Here is an 18,977-nt window from a genome sequence, read left to right on the forward strand (position 1 = left end):
TCTAGCTTGGAAGATAGCCAATGAGCTGAGGTAAACGGCAATATGTAATGGTTATACGTTCGAAGACCAGCCTTTGTCGTAAACTCTGGTGTAAAAGAGGTTCATTCGCCATTGCAAATCCTACTTGACGGAGCCACGAGTGTTACGCATAGCAGTACATAGTGAAGAGCATTTTCAGCAATTTTATATATTTAAATTATGGCGAATAAATCCAGAAAAGTTCAAACAAAGTCTAGATATACAGATGTAACCCAAATTACAGAGGAAATTGATAGAGAAAGCAAGACCGAGGTGCTTCAGGAAGATGAATCTTTCAGCGTGGCAAGTTTTGACTCCCAGGCGGAAGACATGTTTCTGCACGGAGAGGATGCCATGCTGGACTGATAAAATCTTCTCATGCTGATGTTGTTTGAAATGAATATCAAATATTATTCATTAGAGATTTTTTTTGAGACTTTCTTATTTTATTTACAATATATAAAAATATCATCAGTAATGAAATCTGTAATGAAATGTGTTAGGTACACATTGGCTATAGATTGTGTGTGTTTGTGAGATACATTTTTTAAAATGTATTTTATATAAACATGGAATGGAACAGCACTTCACCATAGTGATTATGTTCCCTGTACTCTATATAATACATCTGTTTATTTTACGTGTTGATACAGGGCTCATACGTGAAAGTATTCTTACTGAAACAATTTTTTCCCCCACAGTGGCAGTAATTCTGATTATGTGCCACCAATGTCTAGGTGTCCATCCCCCTCTGAAGCTTGTTCATCCAGCCGGACCCCTGCTGTCTCTAACTCCACACCTACCCGGCCATCTAGAGGTTTGAAGTCAGTGACAAAGAAGCGGAGGTGGGGAAGACAGAAACCTGCAGACAGAGGGCCATTGCCACATTGTGTTGGAAGATGTGGAACCAATTCCACCAGTTTTTAGACCAAAAAGGCAGCCAGGACCTCAACTAGACATGACTGCAAAGTACAGACCCGTGTGGCTCAGTTGGTAGAGCATGGTGTTTACAATGCCAGGGTTGTGGGTTCAATTCCCACGGGGGACCAGTACGGAGAAAAAAAATGTATGAAATGTATGCATTCACTATTGTAAGTCGCTCTGGATAAGAGCGTCTGCTAAATGACGTAAATGTAAAATGTACAGCCCCCTTCAACTTTTTCAACTGTTTTTCACCTCGTCAGTTGTTGATTCCCTGGTGTCGAACATCAATGAGTACGGGGCTAAGAAGCAGGCAGGAAAGAAAGAGGCATGGAAGCCCATTTCCATGTCAGACCTTTTCTGCTTTCTTTCACTGGTCATTTACATGAGGCTGGTGAAGTTGAAAATTCTGAGGGACTAGTGGAAAACATCAGCTCTGTATCAACTGCCTTTCCCCACCACTGTCATGTCTTCTAAAAGGTTTCTGACTATCTCACGGGCGCTTCACATCAGTGACCCAGAAGTTGATGGGGAGAATGACAAGAAGAGGCACAGCAAGGTTTGATAGGCTCTGCAAAATCAAACCTCTCTACCCCAGCATCGTTGAGGCCTGCAAGACCTATTTTCAGCCTGCCCAGAACCTGTCCATCGATGAGAGGATGGTAGCCTCAAAGGCCAGAATCAGTCTCAAACAATACATGCGTAACAAACCAACCAACCAAATGGGGTTACAAACTGTTTGTTTTGGCTGATTCTGTGTGTGCCTACACTTGCAATTTTTTTGTTTATGAGGGGAAAAACAGTTTTGCTACCAGTAATGGACTGAGTTATGATTCCGTTATGGAGTTATTGGATTTTCAACTGCTGGGGAAGGGCTACAAACTGTTTGTGGATAACTTCTACACAAGCCCTACCCTGTTTACAGACCTGAGGAAGCGGGATGTGTGGGCTTGTGGCACCATTCGGACCAACAGAGTGGGCTTTCCAAAAACAAAGGTGATGGATTCGTGAAGATGGCCTGCTGTTTGTAAAGTGGATGGATACCAGAGAGGTGGTAATGTGCACAACTATCCACAAGTCCTTCAGTGGCGATCACGTCGTCAGGCGTGTGAAGGACGGTAGCGGGGCATGGACTAGAGGTCGACTGATTAATCGGAATGGCCGATTAATTAGGGCCGATTTCAAGTTTTCATAACAATTGTTGCACCAATGTACCTAACCATAAACATCAATGCCTTTCTTTAAAATCAATACACAAGTAAATATTTTTAAACCTGCATATTTAGTTAATATTGCCTGCCAACATGAATTTCTTATAACTAGGGAAATTGTGTCACTTCTCTTGCGTTCCGTGCAAGCAGTCAGGGTATATGCAGCAGTTTGGGCCGCCTGGCTCATTGCGAACTGTGTCTAGTCCATTTATTCCTAACAAAGACCATTATTAATTTGCTAGAATTGTACATAATTATGACATAACATTGAAGGTTGTGCAATGTAACAGCAATATTTAGACTTAGGGATGCCACCCGTTAGATGAAAATACGGAACAGTTCCGTATTTCACTGAAAGAAAAAAACGTTTTGCTTTCAAAATGATAGTTTCCGGATTCGACCATTTTAATGACCTAAGGCTCGTATTTCTGTGTGTTATTATGTTATAATTAAGTCTATGATTTGATAGAGCAGTCTGACTGAGCGATGGTAGGCACCAGCAGGCTCGTAAGCATTCATTCAAACAGCACTTTCGTGCGTTTTGCCAGCAGCTCTTCGCAATGCTTCAAGCATTGTGCTGTTTATGACTTCAAGCCTGTCAACCCCCGAGATTAGGCTGGTGTAACCGATGTGAAATGGCTAGCTAGTTAGCCGGGTGCGCGCTAATAGCGTTTCAAACGTCACTCGCTCTGAGACTTGGAGTAGTTGTTCCCCTTGCTCTGCATGGGTAACGCTGCTTCGAGGGTGGCTGTTGTCGATGGTTCGAGCCCAGGTAGGAGCGAGGAGAGGGACGGAAGCTATACTGTTACACTGGCAATACTACAGTGCCTATAAGAACATCCAATAGTCAAAGGTATATGAAATACAAATCATATAGAGAGAAATAGTCCTATAATTCCTATAATAACTACAACCTAAAACTTCTTACCTGGGAATATTGAAGTCTCATGTTAAAAGGAACCACCAGCTTTCACATGTTCTCATGTTCTGAGCAAGGTACTTAAACGTTAGCTTTTTTACATGGCACATATTGCACTTTTACTTTCTTCACCAACACTTTGTTTTTGCATTATTTAAACCAAATTGAACATGTTTCATTATTTATTTGAGGCTAAATTGATTTTATTAATGTATTATACTAAGTTAAAATAAGTGTTCATTCAGTATTGTTGTAATTGTCATTATTACAAATAATTAAAAATCGACCGATTAATCGGTATCGGCTTTTTTTTGGTCCTCCAATAATCGGTATTGGCGTTGAAAAATCATAATCGGTCGACCTCTAGCATGGACCACGAAAAAAATGTCCCCATTCCAGCTGCTGTGAAGGACTACAACAAGGGCATGGGAGCTCTGGACTTGTCAGACGCACTGATATATCCTTTTTTTGTGGTCCATGCTAGAGGTCGACCAATTATGATTTTTCAACGCCAATACCAATGTTCTCCACAAGACCATGAAATGGTACAAGACATTTTTCTATCATTTCATTGACATTGCTGTGGTGAATGCCTTCATCCTCCAGAAGGAAATGGCCAAGAGCTGTGGACAGCCCCCCCATCTCACAGCTAGCCTTCAGGGAGCTGCTCATCCAGGAGCTTGCTAGCTACAGCAAGTGCACTGTAGCACCTTCTGTCCCCTCTACCTCTGTCCCTTCTGCCCCAACCAATGGTGTTGCCCAGATTCATCTCTGCAGGCATGAATGTGCCTCAGGGCAAAAAGGGCACAGTAGGGAGACATCGTTGTGCCCTTTGTCACAGGAAATGCCCCATCACCTGCACCACCTGTTCAGTAAGCCTCTGCTTTACAGCAGAAAGAGACTGCTATGGGCCATGGCACCAGCAGCACAATATTGTGTAGAGGACTGAGGGTCTTCACAATATTGTAAATAGAGAATGTGTAAATAGTTACCCTTGTTATTTTAATTTTTTTTGAGGGGGGTGTGTGTTAGAATAGCATTTATGTATTTTGTATATGGTTCTTTCCTTCAAAATGTATCACTGTACCAATTCGGCCACTTGCGTACATTTGTGTGGGACACCTGGGTGACTTCATGCTCAATGTCATGTAGCTCGCTCATTTTTGAAGTTCTGTCTAAAACTTTGCTCAGCTATTGTTGCCATCTTATGTTCTTCATTCAAATCATCCGCAGCATCCTATCTGTATGTTTGGCTGTTCTTGTTCATTTGAAATATGATGCAGCAACAATAAAAAACAGAAAATGTATGTTTATTTCCTTGTATTTTCTTCTACCAGATCTATTGTGTTACATTCGCCTACATTCAATTCACATTGCCACAAAATTCTGAGTGTTTCCTTTCAAATAATACCAAGAATATGCATATCCTTGCTTCTGGGCCTGAGCTACAGGCAGTTAGATTAGGGTATGTCTTTAGGCGGAAATTGAGAAGGGGGGCTACCCAGAAGAAGTTAACACTTTTTTGGTTTTTACATGATTCCATAGTTTTGATGTCTTCACTATTATTCTACAATGTAAAAATAAAGTAAAACCCTTGATTGAGTAGGTGTGTCCAAACTTCTGACTGGTACAACACTATTCTCACACACCAGTCTCATATCTAGCGGCAGTCTGTAATTAAAGTCTACCACTGACTTGGCCAGGGAACTTGTTACTGTGGTAAAGCAGTGCGACCTGTGTGTGTGTGTGTGTGTGTACAAACATGTGGCACAACGGTTACAGACAACTGTATCCACCCTGTGGGACCAACAATGTGCCAAGGCGAGGGGTGCTTTTAATTCAGCTCAAATTAACCCAACCAGTCTAGTCTAACAGAGGCTTGGGGGAGCAGACTCAAACATTTGGTTTCTAAATCACCCCTTGATCAATTGTGCTCTTTTGTCCCTACAAGGGACTAAGGAAAGAACCCATAATCAGCATCAGGAAGGGTGCCTTTTCATTGGTCTTCCTGAGTGGTTAGAAGCCTTCAGTGTATCTATGTGGAAGATCGCTCAGAGCAGCCCTGCAAGGCCCCCGGCGGCTTCATGTGCCTCAGGGTCAATCTGCATGTCAAGACGATACCAACTGCCCTAAATCTATCTACCTCCTTCCCTCCCCACTGCCTCATGGGTAATGAGGCGACCAGGCTATCATATTAATCCCAACACATTTAACACAGTGCTGTGTTTAAGAAACCTCTGGACCCAGGCAGGCACAAGTTTACTCTAAACTTCAAAGGGAGCTGGCTGACACACATTGACTTCTACACTCAGAGTGTAGAAGTCAATGTGGAGTTGTCTCAGAGACAACTCCACACTGACAGTGTGAGGAACTGCCAAGATGGCAGTTGGACGTCTTAGGGAAAGAAACCGTCTTCTTTCTGTGTTGGGAAACAGTGTCAGAGTACGCTCCCCCCACAAAACCACAGTTCAAAAAGCCAGCCTCTCGTAGCTCTAAACCCAAATAAGACTTGCACTGTAGGATGCAATGGCATGAGTCAAAATGACTTGCACTGTAGGATGCAATGGCATGAGTCAAAATGACTTGCACTGCAGGATGCAATGGCATGAGTCAAAATGACTTGCACTGCAGGATGCAATGGCATGAGTCAAAATGACTTGCACTGCAGGATGCAATGGTCCGAGTCAGAATGACTTGCACTGTAGGATGCAATGGAGTCTGATTGAAAAAGCAAAGTCTTTAGCGCCTGTCTAGCCTTCTCTAAAATGACAGCCTGGTTTATGATAGTCCCCGAGCTCCACAAACCCAGTGACCCCCAGCTCACATGGCCTCTCACACACGCACCTGCCAGATGGGGTCCCTCTCCTCTGGAAAGATCCGCAAGTAACGCTGGGCCAGCTGCACAGGCGCCAGGGTCTGCAGCCGCAGATTAGTCCATGTCTGGAGGAACTTCACCAGGTTCCTAAAGGTGTACAGACCCAGACGATCGTTCCCGTAGTTGGACAGGTGGGTCATGAAGATGCTGATCTGTGAGGAAGGAATCAACACAGAACAACGTTCAGAGAAAAACACAATGCAATGCAGGCTGCAATGTCACTTCCAACCACTGTTGCACAAAATACATTTGAGGGGGGAAAAAGGGCTAAAGCAACCATAGAGCATTCCTCTCCTGATGTGATGGAGGTGGGTCTGGTCTCACCGGGTTGAGGAGCACCGTGAGGAAGAGCTCCCCTCCGTTGATGAGTTTGTCCAGCTCCTTGGGTCCTCCAGGATACTCGTTGTAGAAGATGGTGTGAGTAAACAGGCCACACGTCTGCCTCGGCAGCACCTACAGTACACAACCCAATTAATATTACATAGCAACACATCTGCACAGTGGGGAGTGTCCTTATATAACCGCACCCTGCTGATTCCCAGTCAACGACAAATCAAATACACAGACGTTCAAACAGGGCCATAAATGCTCGGTGACACTATTTCGATGTGTTGTTTACACTTCACTGACAGCTCAGGTGATTCAATTATGCCCGTAAACTAGAGATCACACTGTGGAGAATAAAATGTGATGAAAATCTTTATGCTGTCGGCGAAACCCATTTCTCGAGCCAAACATAAAGCCTCTGTCCTAACATAGTTGAAACACACAATCGATTGGCATCCGAGCACACAATCACAGGAGCAGAACAACCTGGAAAACATTACACTGTCTGTTCAGCCTAGGTGCTGTACGCAGTGTATCCATCAGGTTGTGATAGCTAGCTACACAGTGTATCCATCAGGCTGTGATGTTAGCTAGCTACACAGTGTATCCATCAGGTTGTGATGTTAGCTAGCTACACAGTGTACCCATCAGGCTGTGGTGTTAGCTAGCTACACAGTGTATCCATCAGGTTGTGATAGCTAGCTACACAGTGTACCCATCAGGCTGTGGTGTTAGCTAGCTACAGTGTATCAAATCAAATTTTATTTGTCACATGCACCAAATACAACAGGTGTAGACCTTACAGTGAAAAGCTTACTTACAAGCCCTTAACCAACAATGCAGTTTTAAGAAAATACCTAAAAAAGAGATAAGAATAACAAGTAAAGAGCAGCAGAAAATAACAAAAGCGGGTCTATATACAGTGAGGGAAAAAAAGTATTTGATCCCCTGCTGATTTTGTACGTTTGCCCACTGACAAAGAAATGATCAGTCTATAATTTTAATGGTAGGTTTATTTGAACAGTGAGACAGAATAAAAACAAAAAAATCCAGAAAAAAGCATGTCAGAAATGTTATAAAATGATTTGCATTTTAATGAGGGAAATAAGTATTTGATCCCCTCTCAGTCAGAAAAATATCTGGCTCCCAGGTGTCTTTTATACAGGTAACGAGTTGGTAACTGATCTTTGTCAGTGGGCAAATGTACAAAATCAGCAGGGGATCAAATACTTTTTCCCCCTCACTGTACAGGGGGTACCGGTACAGAGTCAATGTGTCAATGTGCGGGGTCACCGGTGTCGAGGTAATTATGTACATGCAGGTAGAGTTATTAAAGTGGCTATGCATAGATAACAGAGTAGCAGCAGTGTGGGGGGTGGGAATGCAAAAGTCTGGGTAGCCATTTTGATTAGCTGTTCAGGAGTCTTATGGCTTGGGGGTAGAAACTGTTTAAAAGCCTCTTGGACCTAGACTTGGCGCTCCAGTACTGCTTGCCGTGTGGTAGCAGAGAGTACAGTCTGACTAGGGTGGCTGGAGTCTGACCATTTTTGGGCCTTCCTCTGACACCGCCTGGTATAGAGGTCCCGGATGGCAGGAAGCTTGGTCCTGGTAATGTACTGGGCCGTACGCACTACCCTCTGTAGTGCCTTGCAGTAGGAGGCCGAGCAGTTGCCATACAACATTTACATTTAAGTCATTTAGCAGACGCTCTTATCCAGAGCGACTTAAAAATTGGTGCATTCACCTTATGATATCCAGTGGAACAACCACTTTACAATAGTGCATCTAAATCTTTGGGGGGGGGGGGGGGGGGGGGGGTGTTAGAAGGATTACTTTATCCTATCCCAGGTATTCCTTAAAGAGGTGGGGTTTCAGGTGTCTCCGGAAGGTGGTGATTGACTCCGCTGTCCTGGCGTCGTGAGGGAGCTTGTTCCACCATTGGGGTGCCAGAGCAGCGAACAGTTTTGACTGGGCTGAGCGGGAACTGTGCTTTCTCAGAGGTAGGGAGGCGAGCAGGCCAGAGGTGGATGAACGCAGTGCCCTTGTTTGGGTGTAGGGCCTGATCAGAGCCTGAAGGTACGGAGGTGCCGTTCCCCTCACAGCTCCGTAGGCAAGCACCATGGACTTGTAGCGGATGCGAGCTTCAACTGGAAGCCAGTGGAGAGAGCGGAGGAGCGGGGTGACGTGAGAGAACTTGGGAAGGTTGAACACCAGACGGGCTGTGGCGTTCTGGATGAGTTGTAGGGGTTTAATGGCACAGGCAGGGAGCCCAGCCAACAGCGAGTTGCAGTAATCCAGACGGGAGATGACAAGTGCCTGGACTAGGACCTGCGCCGCTTCCTGTGTGAGGCAGGGTCGTACTCTGCGAATTTTGTAGAGCATGAACCTACAGGATCGGGTCACCGCCTTGATGCTAGTGGAGAACGACAGGGTGTTGTCCAGGGTCACGCCAAGGTTCTTAGCACTCTGGGAGGAGGACACAAGGGAGTTGTCAACCGTGATGGTGAGATCATGGAACGGGCAGTCCTTCCCCGGGAGGAAGAGCAGCTCCGTCTTGCCGAGGTTCAGCTTGAGGTGGTGAGCCGTCATCCACACTGATATGTCTGCCAGACATGCAGAGATGCGATTCGCCACCTGGTTATCAGAAGGGGGAAAGGCGAAGATTAATTGTGTGTCGTCTGCGTAGCAATGATAGGAGAGACCATGTGAGGATATGACCGAGCCAAGTGACTTGGTGTATAGTGAGAATAGGAGAGGGCCTAGAACAGAGCCCTGGGGGACACCAGTGGTGAGAGCACGTGGTGCGGAGACAGATTCTCGCCACGCCACCTGGTAGGAGCGACCTGTCAGGTAGGACGCAATCCAAGCGTGGGCTGCGCCGGAGATGCCCAGCTCGGAGAGGGTGGAGAGGAGGATCTGATGGTTCACAGTATCAAAGGCAGCAGATAGGTCTAGAAGGATACAAGGCAGCGATGCAACCCGTCAGGATGCTCTCGATGGCGCAGCTATAGAACCTTGAGGATCTGAGGACCCATGCCAAGACTTTTATAGTCTCCTAAGGGGGAATAGGTTTTGTCGTGCCCTCTTCACGACTGTCTTGGTGTGCTTGGACCATGTTAGTTTGCTGGTGATGTGGACACCAAGGAACCTGAAGCTCTCAAGCTGCTTCACTACAGCCCTGTCGATGAGGATGGTGGCATGCTCAGTCCTCCTTTTCCTGTAGTCCACAATCATCGCCTGTGTCTTGATCACGTTGAGGGAGAGGTTGTTGTCCTTGCACCACACGGTCAACAAAACAATCTCAACATCTATCAGGCTGTGATGTTAGCTAGCTACACAGTGTATCAGGCTGTGATGTTAGCTAGCTACACAGTGTATCTATCAGGCTGTAATCTTTGCTAGCTAGGGCTGGGGGTAGAAGTAGCAGCCAAGACAGTACTGAGATGCTTAGAAAGAGAAAGGAAGGGAAGGCTGGATACAGACTGAAGCTCCCAGGCTTTTCTCTCTGCTTTATAAAACACAGAGCGGGTCACAGCTAACGGGAGTCACAGACTGCCGATTAAGGGGAAAAGAGAGAGTGGAAGACAGAAGAGAAGAGACACCTCAGAGAGTCTCTGCCAAGTTCCCGGTGAATATTTCACAGGGACGTGTCGAGATCGGAATTAACATCTTTGTGACATCACACTCTTCCACCAGACAAAATAGAAAACTGCTGGGTCTAGAACAGGAGCATTCTACCAGGATAATCACAACATAGTTTGTACATTAATGAAATACAAATGTCTTTAAGCTCTAAAATCTGAGCCATTTCAGCATACATTTCTTAGAGGCAAGCTGTTGTTTATGTCCAGGCCAAGCATATGGACATAAAATGACACTTTGTAAAGATACTGTACATAAATTGGCACTGACAGACAGATTAACATTTGTCAAAAAATGTGAATGTTCTTGTCACATCACAAGCTAGCAGTTGTCTTTGTTGATTTTGCCAAGGCTGTCATTTGCGGTGAAATTGTCTTGTTGAGAGTGATAAACATGGCAATTTCCATAATGATCATTCACACTGCTCCATCTGTCTGTCAGCATGCTTTATTCCATGGGGTGTGGGGAGGAGCAGAGAGACACACACTGTCTGAGGGGCACTGAAAAGACCACACCACAAGGGCATGGCAACACGACTACTTCAGCACTACTGATCCTTCCCTTCACTCAGCGCGTTGTTCCCAACAGCTAAACTAAATTGTTCAAGCACACCAAAAAAACAAAGCTTTGTCCTTTCAAAGGCACACGCAAGGATTCCAATACCCAGCACTTCCCAAAAGCCAGAGGAGCAATGCAATGCATCTGTCTACACGCAAACCAGAGTAAATACTTCAAACAGCCTAATTTAATACTTCTAGTTAAATTATTGAGCACAAACCCAGGACTGAAAATACCAACTAAGACTTAGTTTCAAGAATTGCTAGTTTATACGTACAGTAGAACCTAGTGTGTGAGTGAGTGAGATAGGGGTGAGTCCTTACACTGATGCCACTGTGGTAGAATCCTCGTCTGAAGCGGGCAGGTTTGAGGTGGGGGTACTCCTCCGTGCTGGTCACCTTGATGCCCCACACCTTCTTCCAAGCGTCGTACAGCTGGACGTGGACGGGGTACACCCCAGAGTGGTGGGGAGCCACAGCATAGCCCATGTTGGTGGGGATGCCATGCTCCTGGGAAGAGACAGCCAGTGGATTCAACACATTGTTAGGATTTATATAACCCTTGCTATTAATACATATATAAATAAACACACACACACAGGTTTTTCTTTATTTTTACTACTATCTACATTGCACAATAATAGTGAAGACATCGAAGCTATGAAATAACACATACGGAATCATGTAGTAACCAAAAGTGTTAAATCAAAATATATTTTTATATTTGAGATTCTTCAATGCAGCCCCCTTTGCCTTGAGATGGAGGTGTGATGGTGCTATGCTGGTGACACTGTCAGTGATTTATCTAGAATTCAAGACACACTTAACCAGCATGGCTACCACAGCATACTGCAGCGATACTCCATCCCATCTGGTTTGAGTTTAGTGGGACTATCAGGACACAGGAGAGGTTGTGTAAGGGCTATTTGACCAAGTAGGAGTGCTGCATCAGATGACCTGGCCTCCAAAATCACCCAACATCAACCCAATTGAGATGGTTAGGGATGAGTCGGACCACAGAGTGAAGGAAAAGCAGCCAACAAGTGCTCAGCATATGTGGGAACTCCTTCAAGACTGTTGGAAAAGCATTCCAGGTGAAGCTGGTTGAGAGAATGCCAAGAGTGTGCAAAGCTGACATCAAGGCAAAGGGTGGATGTTTGAAGAATCTCAAATATAAAATACATTTTGATTTGTTCAACACTTTTTTGGTTACTACATGATTCCATGTGTTATTTCATAGTTTTGATGTCTTCACTATTATTCTATAATGTAGAAAATAGTAAAAATAAAGAAAAACCCTTGAATGAGTAGGTGTTCTAAAACTTGACAGGTAGTGTATGTATGTGAAGATGATCCCGGAGTGAAAGACTGGAAACGACCTGGCTCATCCTCCATGTTCCCAGTACTATCAGCACTATCAGCTGCTAAAGGATAGAAGCGGCCGCGGCTCACAACTGTGATCTTTATTACACTTTTGCTGAAAAGATGATTGCATTTATGATGAGATAATTTCATGTCTTCACAATTATTCTAATCAATCAATCAATATCTATATATCACACATACATACACACAATATATATATACATACACACACACCTGAAGTCGGAAGTTTACATACCCCTTAGCCAAATACATAAAAAAAACTCAGTTTTTCACAGTTCCTGACATTTAATCCTAGTAAAGGTCAGTTAGGATCACCACTTTATTTTAAGAATGTGTAATGTCAGAATATTAGTAGAGAATTATTTATTTCAGCTTTTATTTCTTTCATCACATTCCCAGTGGGTCAGAAGTTTACATACACTCAATTAGTATTTGGTAGCATTGCCTTTAAATTGTTTAACTTGGGTCAAACGTTTTGGGTAGCCTTCCACAACCTTCCCACAATAAGTTGGGTGAATTTTGGCTCATTCCTCCTGAGAGAGCTGGTATAACGGAGTCAGGTTTGTAGGCCTCCTTTCTCGCACACACTTTTTCAGTTCTGCCAACAAATTTTCTTTAGGATTGAGGTCAGGGCTTTGTGATGGCCACTCCAATACCTTGACTTTGTTGTCCTTAAGCCATTTTGCCACAACTTTAGAAGTATGCTTGGGGTCATTGTCCATTTGGAAGACCCATTTCCGACCAAGCTTTAACTTCCTGACTGATGTCTTAAGATCTTGCTTCAATATATCCACATAATTTTCTCTTCCTCATGATGCCATCTATATTGTGAAGTGCACCAGTCCTTCCTGCAGCAAAGCACCCCCACAACATGATGCTGCCAACCCCGTGCTTCACGGTTGGGATGGTGTTCTTCGGCTTGCAAGCTTCCCCCTCTTTCCTCCAAACATAATGGATGGTCATTATGGCCAAACAGTTCTATTTTTCTCTCATCAGACCAGAGGACATTTCTCCAAAAAGTACGATCTTGGTCCCCATGTGCAGTTGCAAACCGTAGTATGGCTTTTAAATGTCGATTTTGGAGCAGTGGCTTCTTCCTTGCTGAGCGGCCTTTCAGGTTATGTCAATATAAGACTTGTTTTACTGTGGATATAGATACTTTTGTACCTGTTTCCTAAAGCATCTTCACAAGGTCCTTTGCTGTTGTTCTGGGATTGATTTGCACTTTTCGCACCAAAGTACATTCATCTCTAGGAGACAGAATGCGTCTCCTTCCTGAGCGGTATGACGGGTGCATGGTCCCATGGTGTTCATACTTGCGTACTATGGTTTGTACAGATGAATGTGGTACCTTCAGGCATTTGGAAATTGCTTCCAAGGATGAACCAGACTTGTGGAGGTCTACAACTTTATTTCTGAGGTCTTGGCTGATTTCTTTTGATTTTCCCATGTCGTCATGCAAAGAGGCACTGAGGTTGAAGGTAGGCCTTGAAATACATCCACAGGTACACCTCCTATTGATTCAAATGATGTCAATTAGCCTATCAGAAGCTTCTAAAACCATGAAATCATTTTCTGGAACTTTCCAAGCTGTTTAAAGGCACAGTCAACTTAGTGTATGTAAACTTCTGACCCACTGGAATTGTGATACAGTGAATTATAAGAGAAATAATCTGTCTGTCAACAATTGTTGGAAAAATGACTTGTGTCATGCACAAAGTAGATGTCCTAACCGACTTGCCAAAACTATAGTTTGTTATCAAGAAATTTGTTGAGTGGTTGAAATACGAGTTTTAATGATGCCAACCTAAGTGTATTTAAACTGACTTCAACTGTATTAATTTTTTATTTATTTTTTATCCATGTTTTTTTTTTTGTCAACGAAATTATAACATTCAAATAGAAAAGTTGTTATTTTTTTACCAACAGTAGTACCAGTAGGACCCCCAGTCAGCGTAGAGCAGGACCCACCAACCTACCTGTGCAAACCTCCTGTTGAGGAGCATCTGTTCAGCTAGCACTGACTGGTTGTGGAAGAGGTGGGGCTGCATGTGGCTCCACATGTGGGGGAACCACCAGAACTCCTTCCCATAGGAGAGGAGCAGGTCATCCCCCAGGTCCTCCTCATCTGTACCTGGAGCATAGACACACACAGTGGGGATTTAGTCTAGTCGATATACACTGCTCAAAAAAATAAAGGGAACACTTAAAACAACACAATGTAACTCCAAGTCAATCACACTTCTGTGAAATCAAACTGTCCACTTAGGAAGCAACACTGATTGACAATACATTTCACATGCTGTTGTGCAAATGGAATAGACAACAGGTGGAAATTATAGGCAATTAGTAAGACACCCCCAATAAAGGAGTGGTTCTGCAGGTGGTGACCACAGACCACTTCTCAGTTCCTATGCTTCCGGGCTGATGTTTTGGTCACTTTTGAATGCTGGCGGTGCTTTCACTCTAGTGGTAGCATGAGATGGAGTCTACAACCCACACAAGTGGCTCAGGTAGTGCAGCTCATCCAGGATGGCACATCAATGCGAGTTGTGGCAAGAAGGTTTGCTGTGTCTGTCAGCGTAGTGTCCAGAGCATGGAGGCGCTACCAGGAGACAGGCCAGTACATCAGGAGACGTGGAGGAGGCCGTAGGAGGGCAACAACCCAGCAGCAGGACCGCTACCTCCGCCTTTGTGCAAGGAGGAGCACTGCCAGAGCCCTGCAAAATGACCTCCAGCAGGCCACAAATGTGCATGCGTCTGCTCAAACGGTCAGGAACAGACTCCATGAGGGTGGTATGAGGGCCCGACGTCCACAGGTGGGGGTTGTGCTTACAGCCCAACACCGTGCAGGACGTTTGGCATTTGCCAGAGAACACCAAGATTGGCAAATTCGCCACTGGCGCCCTGTGCTCTTCACATATGAAAGCAGGTTCACACTGAGCACATGCGACAGACGTGACAGAGTCTGGGGACGCAGTGGAGAACGTTCTGCTGCCTGCAACATCCTCCAGCATGACCGGTTTGGCAGTGGGTCAGTCATGGTGTGGGGTGGCATTTCTTTGGGGGGCCGCACAGCCCTCCATGTGCTCGCCAGAGGTAGCCTGACTGCCATTAGGTACCGAGATGAGATCCTCAGACCCCTTGTGAGACCATATGCTGGTGCGGTTGGCCCTGGGTTCCTCCTAATGCAAGACAATGCTAGACCTCATGTGGCTGGAGTGTGTCAGCAGTTCCTGCAAGAGGAAGGCATTGATGCTATGGACTGGCCCGCCCGTTCCCCAGACCTGAATCCAATTGAGCACATCTGGGACATCATGTCTCGTTCCATCCACCAACGCCACGTTGCACCACAGACTGTCCAGGAGATGGCGGAAGCTTTAGTCCAGGTCTGGGAGGAGATCCCTCAGGAGACCATCCGCCACCTCATCAGGAGCATGCCCAGGCGTTGTAGGGAGGCCACACACACACACACACACACACACACACACACACACACACACACACACACACACACACACACACACACTACTGAGCCTCATTTTGACTTGTTTTAAGGACATTACATCAAAGTTGGATCAGCCTGTAGTGTGGTTTTCCACTTTAATTTTGAGTGTGACTCCAAATCCAGACCTCCATGGGTTGATAAATTGGATTTCCATTGATTATTTTTGTGTGATTTTGTTGTCAGCACATTCAACTATGTAAAGAAAAAAGTATTTAATAAGATTATTTCATTCATTCAGATCTAGGATGTGTTATTTTAGTGTTCCCTTTATTTTTGTTGAGCAGTGTATATATATATATATATATATACACAGACATGGCATGGGCAAGGGTGGGTGCTGGTGTTGAAAACCTAGAGATAAACAGTATCAGTCAAAAGTTTGGACACACCTACTCATTCAAGGGTTTTTCTTTTCTTGTACTATTTTATTCATTATAGAATAATAGTGAAGACTTCAAAATTATGAAATAACACATTTGGAATCATGAAGTAACCCAAAAAGTGTTAAACAAATCTAAATATATATTTGAAATTCTTCAAAGTAGCCACCCTTTGCCTTGACAGCTTTGCACACTCTTGGCATTCTCTTAACCAGCTTCAAGTGGAAGGAGTTAATACATATACTGAGCAGTTGTTGGCTGCTTTTCCTTCACTCTGCGGTCCAACTCATCCCAAACCATTTCAATTGGGTTGATGTCGGGTGATTGTGGAGGTCAGGTCATCTGATGCAGCACACCATCCATTCTCCTTTGTCAAATAGCCCTTACACAGCCTGGACGTGTGTTGGGTCATTGTCCTGTTGAAAAACATAGTCCCACTAAGCACAAACCAGATGGGATGGCGTATTGCTGCAGAATGCTGTGGTAGTCATGCTAGTTAAGTGTGCCTTAATAGATCACAGACAGTGTCACCAGCAAAGCACTCCCACACCATCACACCTCCTCCACCATTCTTCACGGTGGGAACCACACATGCAGAGATCATCCGTTCACCTTCTCTGCGTCTCACAACGACACGGCAGTTGGAACCAAAATTCTCAAATTTGGACTCAGACCAAAAGGACCGATTTCCACCAGTCTAATGTCTATTGCTTGTTTCTCTTGGCCCAAGCAAGTCTCTTATTCTTATTGGTGTCCTTGAGTAGTGGTTTCTTTGCAGCAATTTGACCATATATGCCTGATTCACGCAGTTTCCTCTGAACAGTTGATGTTGAGATGTGTCTGTTACTTGAACTCTGAAGCATTTATTTGGGCTGCAATTTCTGAGGCTGGTAACTAATGAACTTATCCTCTGCAGCAGAGGTAACTTTGGGTCTTCCTTTCCTGTGGCGGCCCTCATGAGAGCCAGTTTCATCATAGCGCTTGATGGCTTTTACGAATGCACTTGAAGAAACTTTCAAAGTTCTTGAATTGTTCCAGATTGACTGACCTTCATGTCTTAAAGTAATGATGGACTGTTGTTTCTCTTTGCTTATTTGAGCTGTTCTTGCCATAATATGGACTTGGTCTTTTACCAAATAGGGCTATATTCTGTATACCACCCCTACCTTGTCACAACGCAACTGATTGGCTCAAACACATTAAGAAAATACATTCCACAAATTAACTTTTATCAAGGCACACCTGTTAATTGGAATGCATTCCTAGTGACTACCTCATGAAGCTGGTTGAGAGAATGCCAAGCAGGTGCAAAGCTGTCATCAAGGCAAACAGTGGCTACTTTGAAGAATCTCAAATATATTTGAATGTTTAACACTTTTTTGTTTACTACATGATTCCATATGTGTCATTTCATAGTTTTGATGTCTTCACTATTATTCTATAATGTAGAAAAGGCATCCAAACTTTTGACTGGTAGTGTATGTGCTGGGCAAATCTAAAAGCAAGTTCATTATATTAAGCATCAACAGTAATGCAATAATTGATTTGGACATTTGATCCATGCATTTTCTTGGTGAAGTAACTGATGATCTAATATCGGTTAACTCAGAACTAAAATCACGTGTCATTTGGTCAAATGTTTACGTAGTCTGTCCACAAGAGATTATTGATGATTGTCTGCCATAAGACATTGTATTTGATCCCCCTGAGTGTTACAGTCATGCAGTGGGTCTGTCCACACCACCCACCAGTATGGAAGAACTTCCCAGAAAAGCCCAGGTTGAAGGTGAAGTTGGGGACGGAGGTTCGGAGGTCATTCTGGGTCTCCAGTAGGGCCTAGACAGAGGGGACAGGGACAACTTAAGACTCATTCACATGCATTCCTTTTTTAAATACATATATGTTTAAGTATGTTGTATGTTTATTGGATAGAGAGAGACGGAGCTGAAAGGTAGGAGAGATGTGTGTCAGAGGAAGTCTCTTAGACCACTAGGCCACCACATATGCATTCTTTGTCACTCGCAACAGATGTCATCAGAGCGCGCAACAGAACAATGTACAGTCTACATTCGGTCTACACTCGGTTTGTTGTTTTATGAAATATACTGAAAAATATAAAACGCAACATGCAACAATTTCAACAAATTTACTGAGTTACAGTTCATATAAGGGAATCAGTCAATTGAAATAAATTAGGCCCTAATCTATGGACTTCACATGACTGAGCAGGGGCGCAGCCATGGATGGGCATAAGCCCTTGGGAGCCAGGCACAGCCAAACCAGAATTAGTTTATTCCACACAAAAGGGCTTTATTATAGACAGAAATATTCCTCAGTTTTATCAGCTGTCCAGGTGACTGGTCTCAGACGATCCCGCAGGTGAAGAAGCCGGTTGTGGAGGTCCTGGGCTGGCGTGGTTACACGTGGTCTGCGGTTGTGAGGCTGGTTGGACGTACTGCCAAATTCTCTAAAACGACGTTGGAGTGGTATGGTAGAGAAATTAACATTACATTCTCTAGCAACAGCTCTGGTGGACATTTCTGCAGTCAGCATGCCAATTGCAAGCTCCCTCAAAACTTGAGACATCTGTGGCATTGCGTTGTGACAAAACGTAACATTTCAGAACGGCCTTTTGTTGTCCCCTGCACAAGGCTGCACCTGTCTAATGATAATGCTGTTTGATATGCCACACCTGTTAGGTGGATGGATTATCTTGGCAAAGGAGAAATACTCACCAACAGGGATGTAAACAAATTTGTGCACAAAAGTTTAGAGAAATAAGCTTTTAGTGCATATGCAAAATTACTGGGATCTTTTATGGGACCAACACTTTACATGATGCGTTTATATTTTTGTTCAGTATAGTCTTCATTAAATCATTTTTTATTATAGCTAAAGTTTGTATTGCTAAGGATTCTGCAACGTCAGTGGCGGATTTAGGTATAGGCGACATGGGCAGCCACCCAGAGAAGCATCTTGCCGGGGGCAGACACACATTTTTTTTTTTGGAATGGTGACATTTGCGTGATCGGTTTTCTATTGCTCATTTGCACGTCACGTCAATATCATGTCACCATGTGGAACTGTGGGTCAACTAATCTTGACGGAGTGAGCTCCCTGATTCTAATTTGTAAGCTAGGCAGGCTACTGCCTGGGAAGGTCTCACACTCAGAAGTACGAGATGGGGCAGGGGTAGGTTGACCTCAGGTCTCTGAACTGGAAGCCCGAGGTAG

General features: G+C 44.3%; 1 protein-coding gene across 3 annotated transcripts in view; it reads right to left on the reverse strand.

Moving 5' to 3' along the window:
• LOC115204527 (bifunctional heparan sulfate N-deacetylase/N-sulfotransferase 1) overlaps positions 1 to 18,977 on the reverse strand; it is a 143,186-nt gene that overhangs the window by 38,825 nt on the left and 85,384 nt on the right. For all 3 annotated transcript variants that reach the window (XM_029770181.1, XM_029770182.1, XM_029770183.1), the window contains exons 4-8: positions 17,493 to 17,580; positions 13,836 to 13,990; positions 10,795 to 10,980; positions 6,269 to 6,397; positions 5,914 to 6,096 (exon numbers count right to left, since the gene is read on the reverse strand). In XM_029770181.1, coding sequence (XP_029626041.1) covers positions 5,914 to 6,096; positions 6,269 to 6,397; positions 10,795 to 10,980; positions 13,836 to 13,990; positions 17,493 to 17,580 — 741 coding nt within the window. The remainder of the gene's footprint in view (positions 1 to 5,913; positions 6,097 to 6,268; positions 6,398 to 10,794; positions 10,981 to 13,835; positions 13,991 to 17,492; positions 17,581 to 18,977) is intronic.

Source organism: Salmo trutta, chromosome 12 (genome assembly GCF_901001165.1).
Source record: "Salmo trutta chromosome 12, fSalTru1.1, whole genome shotgun sequence".
NCBI lineage: Eukaryota > Metazoa > Chordata > Actinopteri > Salmoniformes > Salmonidae > Salmo > Salmo trutta.